Source organism: Symphodus melops, assembly GCF_947650265.1.
Source record: "Symphodus melops genome assembly, chromosome: 3".
Classification (NCBI taxonomy): Eukaryota; Metazoa; Chordata; class Actinopteri; order Labriformes; family Labridae; genus Symphodus; species Symphodus melops.
Window position 1 is genome coordinate 13,146,543 of NC_136693.1, and position 24,200 is coordinate 13,170,742.

At 39.1% G+C, this 24,200-nt stretch overlaps 1 protein-coding gene across 5 annotated transcripts in view; it reads left to right on the forward strand.

Moving 5' to 3' along the window:
- The first annotated feature begins 4,953 nt into the window (after positions 1–4,953).
- tcf12 (transcription factor 12) overlaps positions 4,954–24,200 on the forward strand; it is a 65,023-nt gene continuing 45,776 nt past the window's right edge. For 2 of the 5 annotated variants that reach the window (XM_079339204.1, XM_079339206.1), the window contains exons 1-5: positions 4,954–5,154; positions 5,948–6,036; positions 6,990–7,062; positions 17,416–17,489; positions 23,338–23,440. In XM_079339204.1, the coding sequence (XP_079195330.1) occupies positions 5,965–6,036; positions 6,990–7,062; positions 17,416–17,489; positions 23,338–23,440 (322 nt within the window). In that variant the 5' untranslated portion in view covers positions 4,954–5,154; positions 5,948–5,964. The other 3 variants (XM_079339207.1, XM_079339208.1, XM_079339205.1) reach the window with 2 other exon arrangements.

Below are 24,200 nucleotides of genomic sequence, written 5' to 3' on the forward strand. Positions count from 1 at the left end.
GCACATCTTACAGTCCAAAAAGACCAAGCTGTATCCTTTGCATCCTCCCTGGTAAACTTAATGTTGTTGTCTACTCCGTTGAGGTATACTGTGAAGGATTCAAGTTAATCAAGACGAATTTGAAGTCAAATAAATGCTGTGACAAAAACTATTTCTGGTAAATTCTTAATAGGCTCTTTGTTCATTTAAAGAAATGCAATGCCTATGACATAATGACAATTAAAAAAGAAGTTATTGTCAAACAAAATTGTCTTTGTTTTTTTTCATGGTGAAGGACATCTGGTGAACTTTGTGAGATCCAAGTTTGTCCAACAGGTGGCAGGCTGGAACTACTAATGCAAGGAAGTGTAGACCCTTGAACCATGTGTCAGGAGCTATATATGATAACATATGTTAGAGGACAAATGATTTTCTTGCATGATATTTGGGTTGTGACATTTAGATTCATCATTCATGTTGTCAAAGAGACTTTAGCATTAAACATAATTGGGTTGCAGTACATTGAAATCCCACCTGGATCTCCTCTAAACTCCATTTTGTTTTAACTATTTAAGTTTAAGTCTGCATTTAGCTTGAACTCTCTAATCCCTCAAAATAAAAGTCCTGTAAGTGAGCTAAAAACCTACAGTTCAGAAATAGTAACACTGTGTACTTGATTTTAAGAGTGGGATGCATAAAGATTGTTCCCAACAAAACACACAAACCAATTTATTAAATTCATGGGTGCTGGTTTGTCCTGGCACCCCTTAAACAGAGACTAGTCCTTGTTGCACTGATCGCTGGTCATACCAACTCTTGATATTCAACATGGAAGGAAGTATATGTTTCAGTTGAATGTTTGAACACTGAACAATGTCTTAGTACTTAATGGACAGATTTTTCTTTAGCATCTCCAGATGTACATACAAGCAAGGGGCAACTCCCAGTGAGGCGTCAGAAACCCCCGTTTTTGAAACTGCTAACACATGGATGTTCAGTAATTTGACCAGCAACAGCAAATGTCTAAACGGGGGGGAAAAAGGCCTTTATGGGTTGAAATAAGGTTAATATCAAAGCAGACCAGCTTTGACCAACTTCTCCAGGGTGATGATGAGATGCAGGGGTATTAAATTAATATTTGGCAGTAGGGTAAAGAAGGATAAAACCTTTATTGTATTTTAGCAAACCCATGCACCAATGTGCCCAGAACATACAGTTATATGTTCTTCTCCATTTCAGTTTCAGTTAATAACAGTTTCAGTTGAGAAATAGCTCTCCTTTCCATTCATGCAACTGTAGAAGAGAGCTGAAAACACCCTGAACACAACCACTTAACTTTTTTCTGACTTCCTAGCCTTGGAGATGACTAACTCACCCCCCAAACAAAAAAGTATCCTTGTCAACTTAAATCCAAACCTTCAGAAAAAAATGTTTAAGAATTAATCTATCAAATCACAACACCTTTACAATGATAAACGTCTATTGGATGTTACTAAAGGTTGTAAGCACTACCAATTATCTTAAACAGATACAAACTGTTGTTAAATCTGGAAAAATTCACTCATGTGAACTATACTGGCTTTCTATTTTGAAATGCTACTTTTACAAATACGCTCTTATATCTGTGGGAACAAATACACATATGATTCACCCGAGATAGAGGAGAGGAAAACCGAAACATTTCTATAAACGGAGATATTCTCTCGAACACGATTTGTATCCTCTTATTATAGAGACAAACCGTTTGACGCTTACTTTACTGCAGTCCTCTTGTCTGGTTTCTCTCCCGTGCGGAAGGAAAAGTAGTTCCCTTATAGTGCAGGGCTTCGTTTTATTTGGCTTTACAATAATCAGAAACGAATCGTGGGTGGGGTGGGATTAAAGTGCAGTATACTAATGTCATAGTACATATTGAATAGTGAAGCATGCAAGTGATATAGCAGTGAGCAGTCAAAGCTAACCAGGATGACATCGTTAGTGGCCCTGAATACACCTGTAGGCTGAACCAAGCTGCAAAAAAAGCATCGAGTTGAACAAAACAATATCTTATAGGCTAATATGTCATGCTGTACTACTTAAACTTATTAGTACGCAATACGTCAGATTACATCAGTTATGGTAGTCTCTCGATGCTCCAGTAAACAAATAACACAGTTTGATTTAAGGAGATAAAAACCAGTTCAATAGCCTATTGGTCATCTTTAGTCAGTTCCTGGAGTGGACGGAGTTGACCACATCCTATGATCATGTCTTGGGGAGAATAAGTGAGAAGTGAACGTCAGTCTGTGGAATAATTAGCAAGGTTTTATATCAGTCAGACAACCACTTCCTTTTCTTGCGCTCAGTCTTCTTCACGTGGACGGATTTGTTTCGAAACTTGTTCTGTGTGAGTTTAATTTGTCAAAGAAAACGTACAATCTCATAACTTCTCTTTACAGAACACACATGCAAGCTGATGACCATGTGCATCACTGCTGCAGCTTGTTTTCAAACTCCAGACCGAGCGATTTCCGCACACAAGCAACGGCACCTCTGGCATGAACCCTTCAAAATAAAAGCGTTTTCACAATAAAATTAAGTTACTTAAAAACTGGACAAAAGCATAATTACAGTTTTAACGTTATAGTTTAATCGTTCATTACTTTAGAAGAAACCCGGGGCAAATTAAAATGAAACATGAACATGAACAAGTGGAAGAAGAGTTTTTACTTCACGATTAGAAACCAGGGTTCTTAAATCTCTGGAGCTTTCAAAAAGCGTTTGCTTTTCAACACAAAAAGTTCTCATCAATGGGCACAAAAAAATACAACATAACAAAACATATAATATTGTATAAATGTAGCCTACAAATCATCAATGTATTTAATTAAAAGAGATTTCAGAATAAATTCATCATAGTGTCCAATGTACATCTTTCGCTTGGAGCAGGAGCGGGAGAAAATACATTTTATGTTATTTATTAATGCAAAGAACATTTTAAAGCTACCATAAGCCTGAAAAGATGTCAAAATACATTCTAGCCATATAAGGGTAGATGCGTAATTGCATGCACAAAACTACACAATATGTTAGCTGATGAACTAATGATCATTTACTGATAAAAGAAAGGTGGACAGAAAATGAAATGTATAGCGCACACTCTTAGCTACTGATTAAATAGTACCTAAAATGTGTTTATTTGTAAAAAAAAAAAAAAAAAGTTGGTAATAGGTTCTAAAGGTTACATATTATGCCAAATATACAACTTTTTTTTTTACCCTATGAGGAAAATGACTCAAACAGGCAGTTTGGAGATTTTCCCTTCGTGACATCACAGAGGGAAGTTCCCTCTTCACTTCTGCAGCTCGGTGTTTGTTGTGCCACCCGAGTCTGCCTCTGCAACGTAAATACTTGGGCATGGAGCAAGAGAGTCAGAGCCACCCAAGTCCTTTCAGAGAGGGGCATGATCAGACACAGCTCACTTGAATTTAAAGTTACAGAAACAGCTTGTTCTGAGCAGGCGGTGGAAATAGAGGGGTTTATATGGATGATCAGAGTGTATTTAATACAAGGAACTCCCCAGACATATTTTGGGGAGATCTGAGACTTATTTACACTGGTTGAAAAGTTTATAGTACAGTATGTATGTTTAATGTGCTGGTAACAACAAATGCAAATACATATTCTTGCATGTGACAGTAAGCTCAAATCAAATCAGGTCTGTATTGAATTCCTGTTTTGCATTACCATGAAATACATGAAAAAAGTACTTTGTTGCAGAACAAATGATAAAATTAGTGAGATGGCCTATAATACCATAACTTCTCCAAGGTGATGATGAGATGCAGGGGTATCAAACACTTGCCAGTAGACTAAAGACGGGTAAAACCTTTGTATCTGAGTGTATTTTATTCTATTACATTGCACTGCATTTTATCTTAGGGAGAGCGGGGTAATGTGATACGCTTTTTACATTTGCTCCCCTCAAGCTGAGCTAAAATGATATATCAGTAAAATTAACACGTTTCCCATTAATTCAGGATGTTTCCTAGCTATGGAAATGATCAGAATGTCTTTAGGACAAAGGGTCATGGAAATATGATTGTTCTTAAAAAAGTGGTCATGCGTCTCACTTTAGCTCACCATCGGGGTAAACTGAGACAGAGAAGAGAAATCAATGGGGTAAAGTGAACCACTTAAAAATTACCATAAGGACACATGTTGTAGCAATAAAAACTAGACTGACAACCACACATTCCCAAACTAATGTTGGACTAGTAACAGAATCATGGGAATTGGTCAAAAGTAGGCTAAAATCAAATACAATATAATTAATTCAAAATGTTTTAATTAGCAATTACAGTGTGGGGGTCATAACACATACACATTGTCTGCTGTCCCACATTACCCCGCTCTCCTATTTTATTGTTACTTTAATTGAGCACAGAAGGACAGTGTCAGTGACATGTCACAAAAACGTTTCACTGCGAGTCCTGTAAAAATTTGACAAATAAAACCTTTGAACACTGAACCTTGAACCTAACCACTTTACCTACAAGACAAAGTAATCTACCTTATGATGGGACGATCAATCAAATCCAATAGATCTGCAGTGAAATGTGGAAAGTGCAGAGTACTGTTTGCCTGGTTGGTAAGCAAGCTCGTCTCTTCTGCATGCATTTACTGCCATCTGAATTTAAACTATGAGGAATAACGCCTCTGTGACAAAATGTATAATTATTTTTCTTCTTTTGAGAAGAAAGAAGACAGATCAGGCTGTAGGCTGGCTGACATAGCCTATAACTTAAAATAAAATACATTGCATCACGGTGTTTCATGGATTAAAATGTCGCCTCACTGCAGTGAATTGGAAACAACTGAACACGCCTTTAGTGGTGATAAAGCAGAGATAAACATGTCACGCCTCAAGACAGTGTGTGCTAACTCCTGCAGCATCTCCCACTGTGAGGGACCATCATGTCACCATGCTCGGCGGAGGGATACAATAACCAATGTCATCGTGGTGCTGAGGCTTTTTGAGAAGCAAAAAATGTCTGCCTAAGGGAAACTCGTAACTGATAGAGGATAGTTTCACTGGAAACGCCGTTTAAACCCACATTCAAGCTCTTTAGAGGCACACAGCAAGAAAGCGAGCCTTCACCAGATCACCCTAGTCGGGATTTTAATCGAAACAAGGTAAAATATGAGTGGGAGTTTTCCAGAAGCTTTCGGTCCAGAGAAAGAAGTTGGGAGTTGAAAAAGATCATCATTGCTTTTTTGTATTGTGGAGCCCCGAGGATTGACATGTTCGTGTGCATTATTTCTTTGGCAGCCTGACTTACGTTGAAAAAGTATGTATTTTATGTCTAACTTGTTTGAACGGCAAGTTTTTTTTTTTTATTTCTAACTAATGTCTGCACATTTTGCTCAAACCGTTGGAGCTGCTAGCTATTTTCAATCCATGTCAGTCTGCGGCTAGCCTTCGCCAGCTAGCTCAGTCACGTTAGGTTACCTCTGCCTACATCGTTGTACTTGAAAAAAAAAATGCCACAAATATCACTGACATTGGCGAATCTAGTACCCCAATGCCCGAGTTAACACGAAGTAGTGCGAGTGAGTGTTTTTACCATAGACTGTAAAAATAAACACCGTTACTGTCTGCGATGCTGCAGCTCCTGCCAACCATTTACATTAAACCTCATTTTCACCATCGCAGTGTGGGACAAACCTGAACGTGTTCACTAAATGTTTCCGCGTGTTTATCAATCACAACGTGGGCAAACTGTCAGAGTGCGTGTGTGATTAAATGCCACTGCAAACTTTACTTTAAAGTGCTTCAATTCTGCATGCATTATGGCAGAATACCTGTCGTGCGCTGACGAGTCATTTCCTGCCACTCGTCCTCAAATGTGTGAAGACAGCAGACAGTGATGTGAGCCGATGAAGAGCTGTTTCTGCAGCTTACTGATGAGGTGCTCTGTTTCTGCAGCTTTCTAGCACGCCAGGATGAATCCTCAGCAGCGGATTGCCGCTCTCGGAACGGACAAGGAATTAAGTGACCTGCTGGACTTCAGTGCGGTAGGAATATCTTTTCTCCTTTTTTTTTTACTCTAACCATGCGTCTCTGTGGTTCTTGTTGTTTGGATCAATCCCACAAACTCTTTTTTTAAATGATAAGTTCATTTAGGTGTTGACCAGTGCATGTTAATACCACGTGCCACCTGCTTATTGCATTTTCAATGTTTGCAATGGCAGATACAACATCCTCCATGCCATTATAGATGCTTTTTATATTGAAAATTGATAGTCAGGGTGTAAGATTGTACCAGGTTAAGTTTTCAAACTCAAGCGAACTAATGTATTCTACACAAGCCTAAAACATCTGAACATAATTCATGAGTTGCATACAAGAACATGTAATAATGTATGGACAAAATGTAGTGATCTACCAAAGAGACAGACGAGGAGAAACTTCCCCTCAGACACCCTGATGTTTATTAACATGACCTCCCAAACTACGCAGCTGTCACATCTTTTCTCTGATGTGTCTCCTGACTTTCTTTTCATTATTGTTTTTTATAGCTCAAAGCAAATTCTGTACAGACATTAAAATGTGATGCACTACTAAAGACAGGTGATGACTATTTATTAAAGACAAAGAAGACAACTGGACTAACAAAGGAAACAAACAAAAGACAAAAAACGTAATAAATCAGAACTTTTTGTCGCTTAATTAACAAAGTGATCAACAAAGGGTACTTGAGCGATAAATACTAGTAATAATTAGGGATGTAATTAATGAAATAATTAAAGGAGATTGTCACAAATAGGAGTTACATCCATGTTCTTGAGTGAAAAAAGGTGATAGTTATACGTATATAGTGATAAATTGGTGAAATGAAATAAATCATGTAAAGAAGAGGGTCGGGTGTGGACCCTCACACTGTATGCTGTGCAGTTGATAACTGTATGTTATTAAATGATATGGTTCATTATTATTATTTTTTTACAATTTCTTGTTGTTTTGTCAGATGTTTTCGCCGCCTGTAAACGGAGGAAAGAACCGGCCCACTACTCTTGGAAGCAGTCAGTTCAGTGCATCAGGTAGGACCTGATTTGAACCCTTTAAACCCTGATTTATACCCCATACTCAGAAACCTGCTGTAGCTTTAGCGTGATTCAGGAACATTCTCTCAGAGCGACTTTGGGCAAGGAAGGGGCAGACGATTTGATCTTAGTGAGGAGGAGGAGGAGGAGGAGGTGTGGTTGGCCCTGTTGCATGTGACACATTCTTTTTAAAGTCTGTGATTGGTTAATCAAAACAAAGACAAAAAACCCCGAAAAAGCTCTCTCCATCTTTTGGCCTTTTTCGCTGCTTCAGAAACTTTAGAGCTTCTTCGAGAGTCTGACTCACTACTCCAAAAACTGCAGGGACGAGAGAGTTTTTGAATAACTTTCATCTTTACCTTGGCCTGGTCTGAACTTTGAGGGGAACAACATGATTCTAAGACTTTTTAGAAATGTATCACAAGGAGAAATAGTTTGTACTGGGGGAGCTCTGCTCTCAGCTTTCAGTCTCGCACGGGTCTCTCTCTCTCTCTCTTTCTCTCTCTCCCTGTCTCTCTCTGTCCCTCTCTCTCTGTCCACATCGGGTGTTGAAACCTAAGCTCTCTCCACCTAGAGGAGGAATGCTGCAGTGCACATGTAGAACAAAGCATGATTCAGGCCATGGTCTTGTTTAAGTGTGTTTTTTGATCCTATCATTTCGTAATTCAGTAAATATGAATCAGCTACATAAATCAGGTTTGTGTTGACAGAATTTTGGGGGTTTGTTGTCGACTGCCATTACAGGAACAACCCAATCAATAAGGTTTTTTTTTGTGATTTTGTCTTGGACCGATGAGCAGCTTGATAATTGTATCAATCAACAATCAGTTGTTTATTAGTGAATTAAAAAAACAATGACCAAATACTTTCAACAATGTCGTTGAGTAATGTTTTTGAGGACTGAAGATCATTATTCTTTTAAAAGGAGAAATTCTTCATTTTCTTCACCTTTTAATAGGCCGTACATTCAGTGACCTTCTTTTCCTCAAATGACTAGCTCCATTTTTGCTTTCTAAGCTTATCTATGAGCTTTCTTTTTTTTTTTTGCTGAACAGGTTTGGTTGTATTACCAAGAGTTCAGATTCCCTGCTCCTGGATAGCTTCCTAGTTGTAAATGCCACAGGACATTAATCTGAAGCCCGTCTTTTGTCTAACGTGCTACTAGAGAAAGTCAACAATCAAGCTTTCTGTTTTCTCAAAGCATGTTTTGTGAGCATCCACAAAGCCTTGTTGTAGTCAGTTATCTGTGAGATGAAAGACACAGTGGAAACTGAACAACAAGACAAAGCAAGAAGAACAGAGCTGTCACTCATGAACAGAGTTTTACAATACCTAATCATCCAACAGGATGTTGTCTGTGCGTGTGTGTGTGTGTGTGTGTGTGTGTGTGTGTGTGCGTCTTCTTCCTTATGCAAAACAAGTGTCATGGAGTGAAAAGATGTGAGGTATATGTTAAACCTAAACACCCCCGGTGAGGTTCCCTTGAGTACAGTTTTTTACTTTCATATTAACAGGCTTCAGACTCCCGTTGTTTTTAATGTATTTTTGGATCATGTTTGTGATTAACCCTCGGGCATCATGCGAGCTACACTCCGTCATACAATGACAGTCGGGAGAGCAAACTGCAGAATCACTGAGATAATTATTGATCCAAATACTCTCTGAAGCTGTGTCAAAACTCTTTTCCCCAAGTGCTGGTGGTGCAGTTGTTAGTGTGCGCGTCTCCAAAAATTGAGGCTACAGTCCTGAATGCGGGCGGCCCAGGTTCGAATCCAACCTGTGGCTCCTTTCCTGCATGTCAATCCCTTCTCTCTCTCTCTCTCTCTCTCTCTCTCTCTCTCTTCCAACATTATCCACTGTCCTATCTCTACAATAAAGGCATAAAACCCCCAAATAAGTCTTTAAAAAGACACTCCTGAATTTATAGAAAATGTCAGACAGCTCGCTCCTGAAATCTTTCTGAGTTGCTTGTTCATGATGTATGAAAGACGTGCCAATGCAGACGAGTGAGTGAGTGAGTCTGATGCTTTTGACATTTTTTTTTAACCATTTTTTTTACAATTAAACATGTAACTGGATGTGGTCGCAGTTTAAATAAAATAGTGGTCAGCAGACAACATTATAAAGCAGTTTCATCATGTGCACACATTTTGAATGGCTGCAGGTGATGAGCATCTTCACCCCTCCCCCTTCTGCGTACAATGAATTAGATCTGCCGCCCTTTCACATCACACTCATCCGGACTTCAGTTTGTGTCACAGAAGCAGCTCACTCTAAAATGTTATTCAGGAATTTCATGCATCTATAAATAGTGCTGAAGATATGATGTACTGCATCAGAACAGAATAAATCAACGGGCCACTCGTTGCAGGTTTCTCCAAGTGGCTCATTGATTTAACAATTAGTGGCCGTGTCCTTTGAAAAAAAACATACTGATGATATGTGATTGTTTTTATCCTTAGTGATTGTGTATTGGAAAGACTCAAAGTCTCTAACATCAATGGCTTTAATTGTCATGATGAACAACATGTTTTATGATTTATTGTAAGTGAACGTCATGTAGAGAGTCACCGTTAGGCTCTCTGGGACTTGTTAAAACAGACCAGCATCAGCACTGTGAGCTTTTTGTTCAAAAAGGGTTCGAGCTAACGTTCATTGTAATGTGTTGTTTGGTGATCAGCTTTGGGCTTTTGGAAAATACGTCCCTTTTGTCTGAATGGGGTCTTTTGTTTTGTACCACTTGTAAATAGTTTTTAATCAAATCAAACATAACTAGAAAAAGAGACTTGGTTGAATATTTGGTTTCATTTAGCGGTTTCAGATGGAATATTTAACCTTTCTGAAAAGGTTTTTTTTTATTAATTTTTTTTAATCTAACATGTTCCCTGATAGAAAAAAAACGGATCTTTTTCTCTTCTACAGCAGCTTGTAAAGAACAAGTTTAGCTAGCAGGCTAGCTAGTTAGCTAACATGAGAGGTACCAATAACCTCATAAAGCAGAGGTGAACGTAACTTATATATTGACCCAACACAAAGTAGATATTACATCACTTGTAATAACAATATAAACCCTATTACACCAACAAAAGTGACATGTAAGAAGACACTGTTTCTAATAATATGTACACACAGTCTTGTACCTTCACATTCTGCCTCATTTTCCAATCTTTTTTTTGTGTGTGTGTGTAAAAATGATTCAAATAAATGTTCAATACGAGTATCGGGGAGCTGGTTGGCTTGTTGCAGGCTTGAGTCTTATGAGATAAAGATTTTTTGAAATGTACTTCTGGAACCAGAGTCGTTGAAGAAGTGGGCGGTCATTTTATTTTCTTGATCTGTAATCACATTGGTGGATTAAACTTCAATGGCATGTTATTGATAAACTGATTTGTTACGGTGGAAACACTGTTAGTTCTGAGCAGCATCCTTTTGATCAAAAGGATCTTTTGAGATGTTTATTTCGAGGCATTCATGTCTTTATTTGACAGGACAGTGGATAGAGTAGGATATCTGGGAGAAACAGAATTGGGAACGACATGTGTGAAAAGAGCCACAGGTTGGACTCGATCCCGTGAAGCCCGCCTGGAGGAGCACAGCTTCCATGAGGCGCAACCTAACCACCAGGCCATCTGTGCCCCAAGAGGTTGATCAAAGTCACCTTTGACCGTGAACACATGGATCAAATATCATCCAGTTATAATGAATCATAAATCATTTTTTTAATTGGAACAAGCAACTACATCATTTTATTTGATCATTTAATTGAATAGGATTGAATCTCAGGAGATTAAAGCTGTTATTCTGGTTTTGATGTGCAAATAATGAAGTGTATTTATGGGTGGAGGGAGTCTGGTAAAGAAACATCGTCTTTAAAGCAAACGGATCATTCATTAGGATTTCTTACATTTGTCTTCTGATGAGCTCAGTCCTTGCTCTGTATTTCTGTACTGCAGCATCTTACCCCCGGTCAAACAGATATTTATCTATATAAAAAGAATATGACCTGATACAGCAATCTGGCTGATTCATCAGCCAGCACCGAGCTCTTTGGATTTATATTTAGGCTGTTTCTGTATTCAAATGTGTTATTGAAAAGTGACATTACTCTTTGTTAGTTGGTTTTTCTTAATTTATTTTAATTTGAAAATATGATCGACCTGGTTTATGCAGAATAAAACCTCCACATGTTCGAAATGATGATTTCAAAATGAGCTGCTGCTCCTCCGAGTGTATAAGGCCCATAGTGGGTAAATCCCTCCTTCCTCCAGCCCACAGTCTGTGCTCCTGTGTCTCTGATCCTCAAGGTAGGGGTAGCTGCTCCATAAGTGATTGAGAACATAAGGAAAGTGAGTGTGCAGGACTGGAGTGTGGAAATTGCAAGGAATGAGAGTTTGGATTATTGCATCTCAGCTGGGCATAGACAGATAAATGAGGCAGAGTGCGGCTGGCCAGACCCTTCAAATGTGTGCCAGAGAAAGATGGATTGGAAAAAATAGCCAAAGTGGCTCCAGAAGAGATTCATCACTCCTCTTTCCAGCTGTGTTGATTATGCAAATGTAATGAGGACATTGACTCTTGAGTGTAGCAGGGCAGTGAACGGCTGCTGTTGAAAGGGTCATTTTCATTGAGTGTAGTTTGGGGCTTTATTTGTGAGCTGTGACCAGCAACTAGTTTCAGTTAGCGTGTCAGTCAGTAAGTAGATGCAGGTCTCATCAGTGGGTAAACCAAACGCCGACCACAGACAACGGTCCGGCTGCAGTCCTGTGTGAGACGATAAACGCCTTTTCTTTTTACTTACAGATTTTCATTTGGATGTTTTGAATTGTCAAGATTTAACCCCTGAATGTAAAATAAATACATAATTTAAAAAGGTAAATGGATAAATATACAGAATATAATACTGTATGAGCAACAACATCAAAGTCTTTCTCAAATTCAAAATAGTGAGGATGTAAAAATGTGACCGCTGTTATTTCACATCAATTTGAATTTGTTTGCTGTGGAAACTCGTTGTATTGCATATTCATACTTCAGGTCCAGAAGCTGTTATTTGTTGTGCTCTTAAGTGACTGTTTTCTCTCTCTTATTAAAAAGCCCACATGAAATGGAATCTGATCTTGTCAATTTAGACATGTCAGTAACATTTCTTTTTTCTTGTCTTACTATTAACATTGAGGTAACTTTTACAACACCAGATGATATTGTTACAGGTAACAGAACATTTGAACAACATTATTTGTGTTGGGTTTTTTTTTTTCTAAACTCGGCACCACTGCACCTTCACTTAATGAATGAAATCTTCATGTTAACATCTGTGAACCTGGGAGTTCATATGTTAGCCATGTTTGAAGGACTTTGTCTTGTAGCTAGAAGTCTAAAATGATTGGTAAGACTTGCTGCTTGAACGTAAACTGAACTGCAGCGTTACTGCTTTGTGTAAACCTCATAGAGTGACTCACTGCTCACCTTCACTAAACACATTCAGACATAAGACCTCTCTGCTCCACAGCTGTGTACAGACCGTTGAATTCAGGATGTACATTTACTGGACTTGATGGCTGCTCTCTGAATACTGAAGAGTGGATGAATCTCTGCATGCTTAGACCTCAGCTTTCTCTTCTGTGAGCATCTTTCTCTGACCCTCCGTTTCTTCTCAGTCCACTTTCAACATTATTTAATCAATTAATTTCTGCTTTGGATGAAATCAGCTGTTTCACTCTTACTATCTGGCAGTTATATTTAGCTAATTGGAGCCAGAGGCTGTGTGCTAGGCCGTATTTTAGAAATTTATATTTCAAATTTGTCTGGCTGTAAATGTTGTATATAGTGTTCTTTAGGAAGTCCATGTTAAACACGTTACACTGCAGAAGTCACAAAAATGAATGTGTGTTTTCTTCCTTTTATCAAGTGTTTGTAGATGTGAGACATAAGAACTGTATCTGTGTTGGGGACCAGGGACCAGGGTAACTCATTTCTAAATGTCTGACATTTTTCATTTCTCATTTTAGTTAAGATGCCCTCTGGACCAGAAGCTGTTTTTTCTTTTCTTTTTTTTCTCCCACCACTTTTGGCCATCAGTTTTGTTTTGTTTTTTGTTATATTTTTTTTCAGCAAGAAGTGGATTTGTAGTTTCTTAAATCAAAGAAACTCCATGACTGAAGTTGATGTTTGTTTGTGCATGTATTTAAGATGTGTTGTTTTATAAAACAATCGATGAGTATCTTTGTATTGTTAAATATTTAACTATTAAAGCTGAGAGTTTAAGTGTTCTGCCAGTTTAAATTCCATGTGATCTCAGTAGTTGTATAAAAATGTATTTCCTGCTTCACTTCCTGCTTGTTTGGTAGTATATGTTTTAAGAATGAACGTGTCGAACCGAAATGGTGCTTAACATAATTTAACTGTAATATCTTTGAATCATTTTCCATATTAACCTGAGCCAATGTGTATTTGTTTTAAATTCAATTTCCACGTGAATAAAACGTAACTTCTGTTCTTGGTTTATTTTGTGGCAAATATCACATCAACCCCATTTTAAGAAGTCCAAACAAGTCAGTCATATAAAACTGTAAGTTAATAATTGATGAATTAACTTTATCACATTACATTTGAGTGAAATTCTTCAGAAATCAGTTTATTGCAATAACTTAGTTCATGTCAAGCTGTGCTGAAGTAAAGCAGATAAAAGTCATCTTTAGTTAGAAGGTAAAGATGAGGATATTTCTGCACACATTATACGTCCATGTCGTTTTAAAGATGGTCGAAGGTTTTCATTGCTGTCTTTTGTAAGTGACCTAGATTGAGGAATAACATATATGACCTTCTTTGTAGCGCCTGATGTTAGCACAACAAAAGGTAACGTTCAACAAAACGTGGAAGCTGCCTGAGCAAACAATAATAGTTGACAGTTTTTGTCAGGTTCCCAGACTTACAATGACATTATGAATAAACGACTCAAAGTTTCTGGCTAGATATGAGTAAACTGAAAGTTCTGCAAGGCGTAGGTAAAGTGACCTGCTCCTTTTATGAGAAGTATTTCTTCATAGTGGCGGATACAAGTCCAGTCTTAAGTGTGAAAAGAGCTGATTATTTAGTTTGATTACTGGGAGCTTTGAGAGGATGCAGCTGTATATTAAATATCCAGCAGAGAGAGGAGGATATTTACCAATGTACATCATTCTGTCAACAGTATTCATCATTTCATATTAACCAAAGGATTTTAGAATAATAGCTGCTTGAATTTAGCTTCACCTGCATATCCAGGACCTGTCCTCTAAGTAATGACTGAACCTGAAACATTAAGGTTTCCTGCTGCAGAAATGGAGAAAAAAGGGAAAAGTCTGCACACTGTTCAGCTCCCAATGAGCGACTTTATGAAGAGCTGCAGAAATCATTCATTACAAGTGCTGTGCATGTCAAGGCAGCTGTAGTTATTGAACTCATTAATCATATATACTATTCTTGCATTTACACAATCCAGACAAAGAGGCACTACACTGACTGTTAATACATCTATAAACTGAGCTGGATATAAACCTTCTTGAGGGTCGCTGATGAAGTCATTGAAGGATAAATGTTTCCATTGTGTGATTGTATCTGAATAGAATTCTTCTTAAGTTTGTCTTAGCTTCGCCCTCTGTAGTTTCCATCGTGAATGCAAAAAGACAACACGTAATAAATCCTCAAGCAGTGAAGGGAGTAGTGACTGAAACAAAGCTGGACAGGAGAAGAACCACCTCCTCACATGTCACGCTCGGCTGCAGCCATCTTTCATTTGAAGGCTTTTTTCTAAACTCACTAGTTCCCCTTTCTCGTTTGCAGCTTACCAGAAATGTAACCAAACATCGCAGTCGTCCAACACATACATGCACCATTGTACCAGGAGTTTTATTAAAGCTGACCACACGTTTATGTTTAACAATACGCTTGTATTGAATATTGTAGGACGTTTCTGTCATGTTATCGCTGTCATAATGAGTGTCAGACTTTTCAATTCAACAGCACAAAATGCTGACAGTGCGACCCTGTAGTTGAATGCAGATTGGGATTCAAGGAAGCTTCCTTCAAATTTACAACATAACGCATCATCCTTTCATTTTTCATATACAGATATTGAATACACCTTCAAGCATTCAGGGTAAGAGCAGGACATCTCTTTTACTGTGCATCTTTGGAGTACTTAACAGCAGTACAATTGTCCTTATTCATTTGGACTGAATTACAGCAACTGCTTTTTCGTTTGTGTTTTTGTGCGGTTGCCTTTAGTGTGATCATCTTATTGTGCAGGCTGTCTGTTCGTGGGAGAAGAGAGTGGGGGGGGGGGGGTGACCCTCGAGCCCTGGTAGGAGATTGTAATCAGACAAGATGACAGCCAGTAGCCCACAGAGCACACGCTGACCATTGTTACGTTCTGTGTGGAAAAAAAAAAAAAAGGGCCTCCGTTGGGCTACAATATGTCACTTTGGTGTTGTCACGGTCCTAAAATGTCGACCCATGTGCTGCTAGTAACACAAGAAGAAGAACAATGTGTACTGATGGCATACGTTTCTTTAGTCATAGTGACGGTTAATGTGAACAATAACACAACCAAATGATGAAAGTGAGACGATAGGAGTGTTCCATTAATCCACTTTAGACTTGGAGTGAGGAAATGAATCTTCCACATGCGGCGGCAGAATAACTTGTTTGTTTGGGGGAAACTGAGCTCACTGGAGCATGATTTCTGGTGTGAGATGTATCTCTGACTTTCCGCCTGAAGTGTATTTTTAGATGTCTAACTATATCGACTGGCAGCATGACAGTTAAAGATGGCTGTTCTTTCGTACCTCTCACATAGTTATTGTTTTCCTTTCGTCGACAGGAACCTCCATCTCACTGCGTTTACATCGGTTCACTTCTTAACTGTTATGTTTGAAAGTTATAGTTTTTTTTCCCCTTCAGGTGCCTGGAGTCAATAAGATGTTCATGTTCAACGCAGGCTCTCCTTACATTTGGAAGAGAAAATGTAACTTCTGTGTAAATCTCCTTTGTTCATTTGTCTGTATGACATCGCAGTGATGGTGGCTCAACATCACTCCTTAGTTCCATTTTAAAGTTAAAAAAAAAAAAAAATCACATGAAAGAGTTTTTGTTTATGATTTTTGTTTGCTAACACAATTTCTGTGAATCTGATATTCAATTATTGAAATGCTGAAATGAACAAAGAGAATTGCACTTTTCGGAGACAGACTCAGTTACAGCAGGGCCAATCAATAACTTTGGCTTTTTGTGCAGGACAGTATTGTTTCAAACAGCAAGAACAATGGAGGCATCAAATATTTTGTGCAGACTCTACCACATAAATGAGATTAAAGGGATCAGAGATTGTGTTTTTCAATAAATGCCAGATGGTCTTGCTTTGCAGCTCAGAGCAGTTATTGATTTTATTTGTTTATCTGTTCGACTTTTGATATATTGAGGTTTTCTTTGGTTTTAAAAATTAGTTTTTATTAAGTTTTACTGCAAAGCCGTTTCAAAGAAGCCTGGCATTCATCAGTGACATTTTTTTTTTTTTTTATTGGTAACGATTTATGCACAACAAACAAATGATTCTGTAGATATGTAGTATTCATGTCATGAACTTGAACCTAACTCTTTGATTGTGAGTGGCAGACAGATGATGAAATGTAGATCTAGCGTTAAATAACTGAAGTTTCCCATTTGAGTTTTTTTTTTTTATTATATTAAATGTTTGCTTATTAGGCTTGCAGCAAAGGATTTTTGCATTTGTTAATCTGAAGTACCATTATCCGTTTATCTGTTTTCCTCGAACGTCAGAATATCCACAAAAAGTTAAGTAGAATCCGTTAGTGCGGCAGTAGTCAAGTCCTGAGGGACTGTGGTTGGGAACTTGAGGGTCATCTGTTCAAGTCTTGGTATTGATCAAAGTATGGAAATTGCTCTGGTTGCTGGAGAGGATCCACTCGACTTCCTGGTGCCCCTAAGGCTTTGAACCCGCAACAGCTTGGGGTTTCTTGTGTGCAGCGCCTTCACTCTGACATGTCTCCATTAAATGCAGAGTGTTTAAAAAGCAGGTCTCTCAATCACAGAGTGTAAACCTGCATTTTCTGGCAGACATTAGTGACAGGATATAATATTCTGTCTCTGTTGTATGTACATGACAGGGAAATGACTCGAGACATTTTGAACAGCATCAAACACCACCTCTGGGACACTGCACACGCTTGTGTATTTAATGACTTGTGGTCTAGTTGTGACTTCCTCATCAAGTCAATCGGTGTGAGAGAATAATATACTCTGTATACTGAACTGTTTGAGTGATCCTGACTGAGTTGTGCGTCTCTGTGACAGGTGTGGAGGAACGGACCAACCAAGCATCTTGGGCCCCAGGTGGCGAGTCCAGTCCCTCGTATGAGTCCTCCAAGGTGAGATGACCTTTCTGCTCCACAGCACATCACTTAACACTCATTACATCAAAGCAGTACGACTCACAATGTTTTAGTTTCATCTCATCCCACTCATGTTGTAATGGACCGATTTCTCTGGAATGAAAGAAAGGACTGGTTAGTGTCCTCCATGGTGGTGTGTGGGTGAAACAGTGACTGGATTGTCATGGATCATGACTCTTTTTAGTAATAGACTTTTTTTTTTTCCAACTTCAATTGAAAGTTACTGCTGCACCCCACAATGCTATCCATGAATTTAATATCAATAACGTTTTTCATCGATTGATTTGTGATCAGTTTTTGTGCATTTGGTTGAATAACTTTGTTTTCAGTCTTAATTATGACGTAAGTGGCTACTTCTGGTGACAACAAAAATTAAGCCAATGCAAAAAAATTTGCAGTTTTGACATCAGCACATCCCTTGAAATCCAAAATGTGTCCAATCTCTCTGAAATTCTGAGCAAAATGTCTTCAGTTTGGAAACATGAAAAGTAAGTGCGACACAAACGTGTCGTGAGAGGCAGAATAAGTCAACACAGTGAGCCTGCAGATGATTTAGAAGTAGGGGATGAAGAGACAGTGGCCGGTTTACGATGCTATGATGAAAACATTTGCATTTAAATAAATGCTATATGTCGTCCAAAAGAATGACACCATCAACAAAAGACCAGAGAACAACATACTGGAAAACAATGCAGTCATTTAATTATGCGCACAGAGATATTGGCCCGAAATAAATTGTCCAGATAATATCCTGCTGCGATCTCACATCAGCTCACCCGGACTTTCTTTCTTTTCTTTTCTGGCTTTTTGTGCCTTTATTAGAGAGAGAGATATACAGTGGGGAGAGTTGGAAATCGGGAGAGAGAGAGAGAGAGAGGGGAATGACATTTGGGAAAGAAGCCACAGGCCGGAGTCGAACCCGGGCCGCATGCGTTGAGAACTATAGCCTCAATAACCACTGCGCCACCAGCGCCCCCTCACTCAGACTTTCTGCGGTAAAAACACTAGAAGGCCGGCAGGGGGAAACTTCAGGTGAAGCCAGTGCGAACAAATGTGGCAGATTGCGTTCGCACATACCGTACAGCTCGTCAGGCAAATATCAGGAGAGTGAAAGCCCTATACTGTATGTCTCCTAGCAAGTAGATCCACTTCATAGAAAAGAAAACCATAGATGACTCTGTTTTAACTCACAGAAGGGCTGAAAGAAGGGACTGCATGGACACAGCTGTGAAATACAAATCTGTCACATGTTGAAGCGTGTCCGTAGCCTTCTTTGTCCATGACTGTATCTGCTCAAAAAAAGAAGGCATATAATCATAAAGAATACTGTGGTGTGCTGGTAGCTTAGTGGTTGGTAGTGCGCCCCATGTCTTGAGGCTGTGGTCCTCTGAGCGGGCAAACTGGGTTCCACTCTCTCCCGATTTCTGGCTCTTTCCACTCTCCTATCTCTAAAATAAAGGTATAAAAAGACCAAAAATAAAGTTTCAAAAAGGAAGCTTACTGTGTTTTTTTTTTTTTTGCAGCTGACAATTGGTTTGTTCATATTACAGATAAGATGTACAATACAGTTATTGCACTTAAAAAAAAACTTTTAGAGTTTTTAGGGCTATCAAACGTTTTTTTTTTATCACACTTAATTGCTCAATTGAGATAGTTAATCACAATTAATTGTGTTTTTAATCGCACTAGTTCATGTTGACAGTGCTCCAAAGCTTATGTCAATCTGCAAACCTTGGACAGACGCCCGCGATGCACATGACCTAATTTAACATCAGTTGCTAATTGTTATGCAAAACAGTTAAGCCTTGAAAACAGCTATATTTATTTATTTATAATATATGTATATATTTATAAAACATTCATTTATTGACCATTTTTTTAATGACAAAATAAACATGTATTGATTTTGTGTCTCACACTTTGGAAGAAATAGTGCATGTTAAAGTGTATCTCTTGTGTATTGGTTAAGTGAGAACATTTCACTGTTGGTGTGAGCGAGTGTGAACAGCTCTCTCTCTCTCTCTACTGTTTGTTTGCCCCTCACACGTTGGTTGTTCTGGATGCCCTGTATGAATTTCATTTAATGTCAATCTCCTGTCACTTTCTATTAGAATTCAGTTAAATGTCAGAGCCATTCGAGCTGCGTCGCCTTGTTTATTTCTCGGTGCCCTTCCCGAATGAACATCTACAGGCTATGGTAACATAGGCAGCTTGATTTGAATTATAAGACAGAGACGCTTGAGATATCTCCGCTCCAGGTGCATATAAATGAGTGTTTCTGACATTGCAAGGCATAGTATCAGCCAGCTGTTTGCACCGCCATAAAGCGTGTACGCAAACAATCACATCCTCGCTCCTCACACACATAATACTGATACACACCTGGTATACGGTATATGAAGCAGGTAAAATAGGATTTCCTATATGTTGCATATAAGTAGTGAATGGTATTTCTTTTGAACCTCAGCTGTCTTCAGTGAGTTCTTTTCAATGTCTCAGATTGTTCTTACAGTCGGAGAAAAGGAGCAGCATTTTATTAGTGTCAATCTATATATTCCCATAAAATAACCAATAAAGATGTAAATAAGAATATGATCATTCAACTTGTGGGGAGAATAGAGTAAAAATTAACAATAGGGGAAACATGAATGACTAATACATAAGTAATCACAGCCTGTCTCTTTGAGGTTTCCCTCATTTGCAGAGACGTCGAGTTCACAGCATAGAAGAGGAGATCAAGGAAATCAGCGAAGAATAAATAAATAAACACAGACAAATGAGCTGCGCAAAATGTGCTAAATCACTGTTTTTCGCTCTCTCACCGGGGCTCTCAGAAGAACTACTCAGTGTTTCCTCCTTCAGTCAGTGAAGGAGGGAGTTCAGTCTTGTCCCTGAGCTTGTTTGAGCTGCTGAGCTACGAGTGTGTGATCACTCGACTGTGAACAGTCTCGAGCCCCGCCGTGCTGACCTTGGCTACCAGCCAGCCGCTGTATCCTGGACAGCTGTGGCTGTAGGCTGGCGGTCTGACAGCCGGGGATGCGCCCACCACCACAGCACGACAACCCCCACTTCCCCAGTGCCTTGCCCTGACTTGATACTCGACCCCACGCGCATCCATCATGACCATATCATCACTTCCCGAGCTGCCACATGCAGCCGTTCACTCACCTGGGACGCAGCTCAGAGTGCAGAGGAGATGACTTTTTAAATGCTGTAAAGAGTGATTAGGGGACAAAGTTTAAGCTCTGGCCTGCTTGTTGTGATCTCACTGTTATTTAGCCAGGAGAGGCGTTGTAGCCCTGCGGCAGCGATGGCGGTGTGTGTCAGTGTCTCAGATAGATGTTGTTTGACATAAGGAGGGTTCTGATTGATGCTTTAGCAGAACTAAAGGAGCCAACAGTGGAAGGCATGATAACTTTAGTGTCAAGTGTTCAACCACTTAGTGCTTTACAAACATTAAGTTAAAAGATTTGTTCAACAGTTTGAGATTTTGTCAGACAGATCGGTGATGTATCCTGAACGAAAGGTTTAAGAGAAAAAACAAGGTAAAACAGCAAAGTCTACACCTCACTCATTACCACGTTAAATATTTGTTGATAAAAAAAAAAAAAAAACATGAAGTGCTAAACAATTAGCTTTCTCAAAAATGTTGCAATGTGCTAGACTAAAGTCTTTTCTCAAAGCAGTTGCCAGGCAACAAGTGGAGCCTCCAAGAAGTTACAGGTCCCAGCCAAGAAACAGACTGTGATCAACCGCGGTGTAAAATGTCAGTTACTTCATGTGCTTTTATTTTTTACATATCTGAGAAGAGTCAGCACCAGACGAGCCCCCTTACCTGTTAGTCGGAGCAGCCTAGCTAACAGGATTTTGCCTTGATATATTTTATTAACCAATATGAGATAAGTCTTTTCATCCATCCAAAGCAAAAAAGCATATTTCTCAAAACAGGACTATTTCTTTCGATCATTAAGTCAAAACATGTTTTTTTTGGGGGGGGGTTTTGCTGCAAAAGAGAGGAACAGTTTTTTGCTAGCTTACGTGAGCCGTGCGTGAGTTTGTGGGCCTTTGTGTGTTGCATTGCTCGAGCCTCTCACAGGGCTGTAGTTGTTATTGAGTCTGTTCATGGTGTGATTAACAGTGTGCGGCCTGGCAACAGCACAATAGGGAATCTCGGAGGATTCCCTTGACAGAGCACAACACTCCGCTGCCTTTGAAATTACTCCATCACCATCCACTCACTGAAAAAAAAGATGTGTAATAAGATTTACTTTTTTTTTTTTACTGTATGTTGAATGCAAAGGGTATGAGGGTATGAAATAGCTCTATAGAAATGCAAGCCCACAGCGGCTCGGCCCCTCTGCTGGGAGTTAATATAGTTTGGGAAGATGTGTTTGACTAGAGCACAGGATTTTCACAGGGTTTGGGATTAGCACTGTAACGGAGTATCTTTTATTACATGGGACCTGGAGTTTTCAAAACCATACTGTGACCGATATTTAGACCTAAGCCCTGAGGCTGATAACTGTGGTGAAAAGGTAGTGTTAAGCTGCAGGAGAAAAAGGCAATTTTTTTAAGCTGCAGGTACCTTGGAATGATGTAGGATTGCAACTCTCTGTTTCTCCTGCCTTTTTTTTTTTAATAACACCTTCTCATGAACTGCGGGAGAATCTAGAAACCTGTTCTCGGTTTTGACTTTTTAATGGTTTCTTATATTTTGCCAAATAAAAACCTGTTTGCATTTTAGTCTACTTATAACCATACCACCCTGAACACGCCCGATCTTGTCTGATCTCGGAAGCTAAGACGGGTTGGACCTGGTTAGTACTTGGATGGGCACTCGGAGACCACCTGAGAATACCAGGTGATGTCAGCTTGGGCTTCTATGGATGGGTGGTCTTTTCTCCACTAAAGTTCAGGGGTTTAATATAATATAGAAAACAAATATCAATATTGTTATATAAATATTACCACCAGTTACTACTGTATTACAGCAGCAAAAAAAGAACAGTGTCAAAGTGTGAAAAATCAAAGGCACCGGTCCCAGGACATATTTATTTAAATAAAAAAATGATAAGCTTACTAATGAAAGCTTACCAATTGTTTTAGTACTAAAATCTCTAACTAAAGATTCAATGCAAAAGAAGTTTAATAAATACAAGGAAACAAACTGGAAGCCATGAGGGGAAAGGTCCAAGTATGAAACAGAAAAGTGTAGACAACGACCTGACAAAGAAGGGAAGGAACACAAATACATCAAAAACATTTGGGGCCCAATGAGGGCTTTTAAAACTGTAAGAAACACACAGAGGCAGGAAGTAACACTAGGCAAAAAACAAGAGGGCAAAAGCTACGGCATTAAAGGGTAAACACGACTGAACTCGGGACTCTGTACTCTGATCAGGTACAAAGAAAAAGCTCACATGGTGGTCTGTCAATTGTGGTTCAACATAAATAAAATACGATATAAAAGACAAATAGCACAGATAGGGCTGTGTCAAAGAATTATTCTCATCACCAATCCCACTTCTCCTCCTCAGTAATCTTAACTGAACTATTCATATACTGTACTGTAGTGCGCCTAAAAAGCCAAAAAGAAACTAAACAGATGAGTACTTGTAATATGAACAACACAGTAAAGATGTGTTATTATCTGCACCATCAGTTAAACTCCAGCAGAGATATAAAGATCTTACCAAAGAAAGAGATCAGTCTGTCAGCCTAACAGACCAGTCATGCTGCCTTCTCACTAATTAGTGGTTTGTTGTATCGCTCATTTAGCGAAGTTGCCGCATAACGTGCTTAATATTCTGATCTCTCCCCGCAGGGTTTTGCTGACAGCCCTCATTACGACGATCATCTGAGTGACAGTCGATTAGTGTCCCATGAAGGATTGTCCCCAACACCTTTTGTGAACTCCAACATAATGGGTAAGTCCACGTTTCTCCGCTCAGCCCTCACATGCCCCTCTGTTGTTTATGGCCTCGCTGCCTGTTAGAAAATAGCTTGAGTGAGGTTAAGACACATCGTGCATCTTGAGGTAGCAGTACTGAAAGGCTCGCAGAGCTACAGGGCTATTTTTTTTCCATCTCCCGCTGTGTTTATCCCCCCCCCCCATTAATCCCCCTCCCCTTTCTCGATCTCCTTCTTCTTCCTCCTCCTGTGATGACCCTCCCCCGGGCTAGAAGTCACGCCATCAGTATAGCTTTCCATCATAAGGAGCTGTCTCCTAGACATCAAAACCGCCCTTAGCTACTTCCTCTGGCAGCAGGCTGGTGAATGTTGGATGTGGGGTTAAACAGGCTGTGGGATTAAATACTTTTTATATCGCAATTGAACATTTTAAATTGATTGTAGATTAATTATATTTTTAATAATGTACCCCCCCCCCCACTCTACTTTTTACATTGTCAAATCATTCTCCTTCTCATCCTCATACTTAGCTTTATTACATCTACCTTTTTAGAAAACGTAACACTGAATAGAAATGAAAAAAATCTGTTTTTTCAGCAGTTATTAAAAACATAAAGTCATCATTTTAGTAAGACCAATCATCTCCTGATGCTAATCAGACGAGCTTGAAGAAATCATATATTGTCATTGAAGGTTTTATGCAAAATGAAGATAAAAGAATAATTGAGCGCCCGTCCTCAGATTGAATGTAGGAAAAGGAAGACTCCGTGTTAAATT